The sequence below is a fragment of the Mangifera indica genome, chromosome 13 (genome assembly GCF_011075055.1).
Source record: "Mangifera indica cultivar Alphonso chromosome 13, CATAS_Mindica_2.1, whole genome shotgun sequence".
NCBI lineage: Eukaryota > Viridiplantae > Streptophyta > Magnoliopsida > Sapindales > Anacardiaceae > Mangifera > Mangifera indica.
The window spans coordinates 14,245,798-14,252,816 of record NC_058149.1 but is presented as its reverse complement, the minus strand read 5'-3'; the positions used below and the strand labels follow the sequence as shown (position 1 = coordinate 14,252,816).

The 7,019-nt window shown below is 32.8% G+C and overlaps 1 protein-coding gene across 1 annotated transcript; it reads left to right on the top strand.

The window, feature by feature from the left end:
• On the top strand, positions 1-3,427 carry LOC123194941 (exocyst complex component EXO70A1). The gene has a single exon (XM_044608451.1). The coding sequence runs from the start codon at positions 574-576 to the stop codon at positions 2,632-2,634; it is 2,061 nt and encodes a 686-aa protein (XP_044464386.1). The 5' UTR covers positions 1-573; the 3' UTR covers positions 2,635-3,427.
• Positions 3,428-7,019: the final 3,592 nt, after the last annotated feature.

Below are 7,019 nucleotides of genomic sequence, written 5' to 3'. Positions count from 1 at the left end.
AAAAATACAACTAGGAAGTTCTGTTTACAGAAGGATAGTTTGGCAATGCTTTACTGTCTTCACTTTGTCTTTGTCAGGATCCATAGGACATTGCAAAAAGACTTGTAAAGGCCTTCTCTTTCTCACGCTCTTATTCTCATCTGTAGGGTTTCTTCTCCCTCTTTTTTTCTCTCACTGAATCCGCAACGCTTAATATTCCACCTCATCATCATCTCTGCGGGTCAACTCAGTTAACTCAAATTCTCAACTACTTTGTTTCACTTTCAATCACCATCAACGCCATCAAGTGAGTTACTTAGTTTAGTTTTCTGGGTTTTCGAATTTTCAACAAAATAGACTACCTGTGTTTTGTTTGTTTGTTTGTTTGTTTGTTTGGTGGGTGTTGATTATTTTTAGTCGGGTCAAACTTTGGTGAAGGCTAAATAATGGAACAATGAAGCTTTCTTGTTATATGGGTCCTGGTTAGTTTTCGATGAATCCTAGAGAAATCGATGAGATCGCATATTGTAATATCTGAGAGCAAGATTAAGTTTTCAGAGCTTTGATTTTTAAGTTCTAGGGTTTCAGATTCAGATGGCTGATAATAGTAATAATAATAATACTAATAGTAGCAGTAATACTGGCATTCAGAAATTGTTATCTGCGAGGAAGGCCTTGAAGCTGAACTTAGAGAAATCAAAAGCCTTAGGGTTATCTATTGAAAAAGCAGGACCAAGATTAAATGAGATTAATCAAAGATTGCCCCCCTTAGAGGCTGCTGTACGGCCCATTCGCGCTGACAGGGATGCCCTTGTTTATGTTGGGGGCCACATTAACCGCGCGGTGGGTCCTGCTGCTGCTGTGCTTAAGGTTTTTGATGCAGTTCATGGGCTGGAGAAATCATTGCTGTCAGATCCTAGGAATGATCTTCCTGGGTATCTATCAGTGTTGAAACGCCTTGAAGAGGCGTTGAGGTTTTTGGGTGATAATTGTGGATTGGCCATTCAGTGGTTGGAGGATATTGTGGAGTATTTGGAAGATAATCGAGTGGCGGATGAGAAGTATCTTTCGAGTTTGAAGAAGTCGTTGAAGGGTCTTAGAGAACTGCAGAATGGCGAGGGAAGAGTTCGCCTTGATGGTGGGCTTTTAGATGCTTCATTGGATAAATTGGAAAGTGAATTTCGGCGACTCTTGACCGAACATAGTGTGCCTCTACCATTGTCATCGCCATCAACTCTCGGTCAACAAGCATGCATTGCCCCGTCACCTTTGCCAGTGACTGTAATTCAGAAGTTGCAAGCAATTCTTGGGAGGTTGATTGCTAATAATAGGCTTGAGAAATGTATATCAATTTATGTTGATGTTCGTGGTTCAAATGTGAGAGCTAGTTTGCAGGCTCTTGATTTGGACTACCTTGAGATATCTATTTCAGAATTTAGTGATGTGCAGAGTATAGAGGGGTATATAGCACAGTGGGGAAGGCATTTGGAATTTGCGGTGAAGCATTTGTTTGAGGCTGAGTACAAGCTTTGTAATGATGTGTTTGAGAGAATTGGATTGGATGTGTGGATGGAATGCTTTGCTAAGATCGCTGCACAAGCAGGCATGCTTGCGTTTCTTCAATTTGGGAAGACCATTACTGAGAGTAAGAAAGATCCAGTTAAGCTTTTAAAGTTATTGGATATCTTTGCCTCTCTGAACAAGTTAAGATTGGATTTTAATCGACTCTTCGGTGGAGCAGCATGTGAGGAAATCCAGAACCTGACAAGGGATCTCATAAAGAGAGTGATTGACGGTGTGGCTGAGATTTTCTGGGAACTTTTGATTCAGGTGGAATTACAGAGACAGATCCCACCTCCTCCTGATGGGAGTGTTCCCAGATTGGTGAGCTTTATCACTGAATACTGTAATAAACTTCTTGGAGATGATTATAAGTCAATTCTGACTCAGGTCCTAGTCATTCATCGAAGTTGGAAGCATGAGAAGTTCCAAGAGAAACTCCTTATTAAGGAGATTGTGAATGTAATTAAAGCAATTGAAGGGAATTTAGATGCTTGGATGAAGGCTTATGATGATGCCACTTTATCCTGTTTTTTTGCTATGAATAACCATTGGCATTTGTGCAAGCATTTGAAGGGAACAAAGCTTGGCAATCTCTTAGGCGATTCTTGGTTAAGAGAACATGAACAGTCGAAGGACTATTATTCCACAATCTTCTTCAGAGACAGCTGGGGAAAGCTTCCAAATCATTTAAGCCGAGAAGGTCTAATTATGTTCTCAGGTGGGCGTGCCACTGCTCGTGATCTTGTTAAGAGAAGGCTGAAAGCATTCAATGAAGCTTTTGATGAGATGTACATGAAGCAGTCATATTGGGTAATCTCGGAAAAAGATCTGAGGGAAAAGACATGCCAGCTTATTGTGCAGAGTATTTTGCCTATATACAGAAGCTATATGCAGAATTATGGACCCTTGGTTGAGCAAGATGCAAGTTCCAACAAGTATGCAAAATATTCAATGCAGGATTTTGAGAGAATGCTAACCTCTCTTTTTCAGCCAAAGCCTGGGAGATATGGCAGTTTCAAAGGCAGGTCGCCTGATGGAAAATTTGACAATGGTATGGTGGATCTTCGTCGTACTGCTTCTGCTGTTATGTGATTCCCCTGGTCTTCTTCATTTTCAGTGTTCACCTATGTCCTCACTCCGTGTTAAGATGGTTATTAATCTATCATGTATATAATAATCCCTGGGGATTCTCCAATTATTTATTATCATTTCTCTTTTCTTGCATTTGGAGAACTTGCACAGTCAACCTACTGCCCGATGTCTCTCCATGAGATGAAATTTTGTAAGTTGCCCGAGCATAATGGGAACCAAGCTGCTTTTTTCTCTCTACAAAGCATGGGATTTGAAGAGTGCCAGACATTTTCCCATGAATGAGTATATTGGTCTATTGGATTGAGCTCGTAGATAATACCTTTGAGATATACATTTTTCATTTTCCATTCATAATCGATTCACTTGCTAGCTAGGCAGCATTAGATATCTTGTAATTTGCCAGATTTTCATGTAAAATTCTTTGATATAAAGTGTGCATCTAGAGATCTAGCAGTGATTGAATTATCTGCTCATCAAATCTATAAAACAGTCAGTAGGTCTTGCCCCTAGATGAGATGCTTGTTATTTGTGCTATTGGGTGGCTGTTTTCGTTGAGCACTTTCTGATGAACTGCAGCCATGACTATGAGATTAGCAAAACACTGTTGACAATAAAGTGTTGGTTTTTTTTTTTTGTTTCCCTGTTGTATCAGTCTTTTATGCAAGACAACTGTTCATCGAGTAGTCTGTTCTGTTCAATAGTTTCATAAATGCTTTGGGCCCTAAGAAGCAGAAACTTGTAGCCTGGCTTTTGACTAGTTGGAGAATAAAGTTATCATCTTGATTTGTCCTCATATTATACTTGTAGCAAATTGGAGCATTGAAGTTTTGCCTTGCACATTTCAGTTTGTTTTATGATTCCAAAGGACGCTGTGATGCTATCTAGGTATAAAGCTGGGTTATTCTCCAGCTTGTGCTAGTGCTTGCCTTAATGAAAATAGTGAAGTTTTGATAGTAATGATTATGAGTGGACTTGATTCGAGCTGAGCAAAACTTGAAGAAGGGATAGCTTGAGATGGTTCGAATTTGGAATAGTGAGCTCAAATTCAAGTTTAAATCAACTAGATAGTGCATAGTGATATTAAAAAAGACAAATAGTTAAAAGAGAAGAAGAATAGCTGAAAAAGAAGAGTTCCAGTGAAAAAATATCAACAAACCCTCGAATTTAAGTGAGGTTTGAGTTTAACTTGTTTGAGTCAAACGTAAATTTTAAATAGAAGTAACTGGGCATGCATGCAGCTTTAGTATAATGATATTTATATCATAAAGACCTCCTCACCGAAAGGATTTTTATTATTTTTAAAGAATTGTTGAGACAGTAAGAATTATCATTTATAGCTCCTAAAAACTGAAGATCTTTTAGAGTGAAAAGATTTTATTCATAGAAAGCTTGAGGGAAGAAACTTCTGGTACAACAAGCATTGGCTTAATTCAGTACAAGTTGAACACGTTTCTGAGATATTATTTATTTATTACAAATGGGTGGATCATGGATGTGTCAGTTTCAAATGATGGAGTCCAAGGAAGATGCACATGGCCTGCTCTAATTGTAGTTTGATGGACAAAAATGAGTCATGAAACTACAAAGTAGGTGTAAGTTTGAAATGTATTAATAATATATTAAAATTAAATCTTTAAATTATCTAATGATAGTGAAAATGACTCGAATTTTACTATGAACAAATGGCCGGTTCAAGTAGAGCCTTAATCAAAGCACATGCACATGATAGCAAGCCAAATACTTGACAAGGCCATATCCAATCCAAAACAATTAATTGGAATCAATGAAATTTTAGTTTGTTTTTTGTTACGTGCGGTTCACTGTTACTTATTTTAAATTACAATTTGCCTTTCTAAAACCCAATTCAACATTTCATGTTCCACTTATGGGTACAATTTAGAATATACTATCTAATATCTTAGGATTGGATTCTATTTAGGTTAAGCTCAAATAAGACTCAATTAGAGATCGATTTAAATATAAATAACTCAGTTTAAAATAAACTTTATTGATAGATTGAAATTTGAACTTTATTTGAAAATCATTTCACTTTAGATTTGATTTAAGTTTACTCCTACTTAAATACTGAAATCGGTTCAAACTGGATTTATTCATGAAAATAAACCCAATATTTATCTCAAACTTGACTTATTTAATATGAGTTCAAAACAACTTAGATTTGATCCAATGTTAGTCCACACAAGAATCTGTTTGATATTGACTTGAATCTTAGTCCAAGATCAATAAGTTATGGTTCAAACTTGACTAAAATATTTAAACTTTAAATTTAATTTGAGTAGGCTCATTTAAGAAAGTAGACCCAATCCTTGCCTTGAACGCGACTTATTCAATTTGAGCTTATAATAGTTCAGATCTAATCCAGTCCTAATATACCCTTTACAAAATTTAATTATTCATGTAAATATGGTCGTAGTTTGGGAGAATGAATATTTTTGTGGGTATTTTAGTCATTTATGGGAATTACAAGGACTTGTCCAGTTTAAACGCAACAAGTAATTGAAGAAAAATTATGTGTTGGATGTTGCCGAGAAAGAAACATGACAGAAATGTTGTAAGAAAAGACAGCATACCAAAATTTGTACACAAAATAATGTGCTAGTTATTCACCGAATAATAATTTCAACATGGGATGAGTCAATTTCAATAAAATTTGAGAAATTTAGAATAATCAAATCCAGCCCAGCCCACTTTCTTTGAAATCTATCAATAACCCCCCCTCTTGTTCTGGCTTAATTGACTAATTGTCAAACCAATTGCCAATCACAGAGTTATACTTGTCATTTTCTCAACACATTCAAAGCAACAATAATACTTCATGCGCAAATTAACAATGCTTTAAATATTGAATCAAATTAGAAACAGTGATCAATCTTATCTCATTATTTCGTCAATTTTTATTATTTTTGAGTTAATTTAAAATTGTTTTATTTACTTCGAACCTATATTATTATGGAAGAATAATCTGATTTTGATTTGTAATTTGTGAAATACTGATTGAAACCGAATGTAAGTGTGTGTTCTAAGTAGAGTATGGGCAGTGGATATAGTGGGCTAAAACATTATTTTTTAAAATATTAAATTTTTGAGGGTTATTTGTGCTAATTGTTAAGGTTGTATGAAAATGCGATAGATAGGCTTATTTCTGCTAAATTTTTGGGGATTATTTGTTAAATTACATGTGAAGAGAAAAAATGAAGGGTATGAGTGATCATTTCAGATTTATTTTATTTTTAACTAAATTTTATATTAAAATTTTGAATAAAAAGATATGTGAGATACTTAATACGGGTATTAATTAAGGTCTTTCCATATTACCCACAAAGTATTGACTACTATCATTTAACCTCAATGGAATTAGATTATTTTAATTAATTTATCTTTTTAATATTAATTTTGTCTTCTTAAATATTATCAGGAGTATGATTTTAGACTATAATTTACAAATTAGATTTATCTATCTATAAATTATAATTAAGCAGAATCAAAATGTGATTAGAAAAAATTATAATTATTTTTATTTTATAGATTGAAACTAATAAATAAAAAAAGGAATGGGATGTGTTACCATTGAATAAAGAAATGGGTGATGGGTTGGTCACTTTGAAGCGACCCCATTTAATCTTAATCATTTTTTTATTAACTAATGTTAGAATATTTGTCTCCCCTCTCTCAATTTAATAATATCTTTTTACAATAAGTAATTTTAATTCAAAATTGCCAGAGCAATAAAATAACAAGTTATTCAGAGTAGAGCAAGAATAAGAAAGATGAGCAAAATTATGTGTATATATTTGTATATAAATAATATATTATTATTTTATTTTTAATTTAAAATTATTTTATTATATAATATATTATCTATATATATCTAAATTATATATAAAAAATATATATACATATAATTTTATTGATATATGATTTCTCTTAGTTAATAAATTTATCAATATATAATTAAGTGTTATTTTATTTTAAATTTAAAATCACCTTACTATATAATATCATATATAAATTTATATATATTTATATACTCAAAATAAATAAATATCATTTTCTTAATTTAATTATATTATATAATAACAAGGATTCATTATCAGAGTAATATTTTATTTTTGTTGATTTTATTACTCGTATCAAATGTCCTCAATAGTGATATAATATGTATTTATAATGAATATTAATTTAAATATCGATGATAATATATCATCATATGATTGAGTATTTATATAATAACATATTACTATTAAAATACAAATTGATATAAATTTTAAACGCACATAATTTTATTGTTACATAATCTTTTATTATCTCACAAATACGAATTAAAATACATATAATTTTATTGATACTTAATAAAATAAATATAT

Excerpts from the sequence above, each read along its gene's own strand:
- LOC123194941 (XM_044608451.1), top strand. The coding sequence starts at position 574 with ATGGCTGATAATAGTAATAATAATAATACTAATAGTAGCAGTAATACT.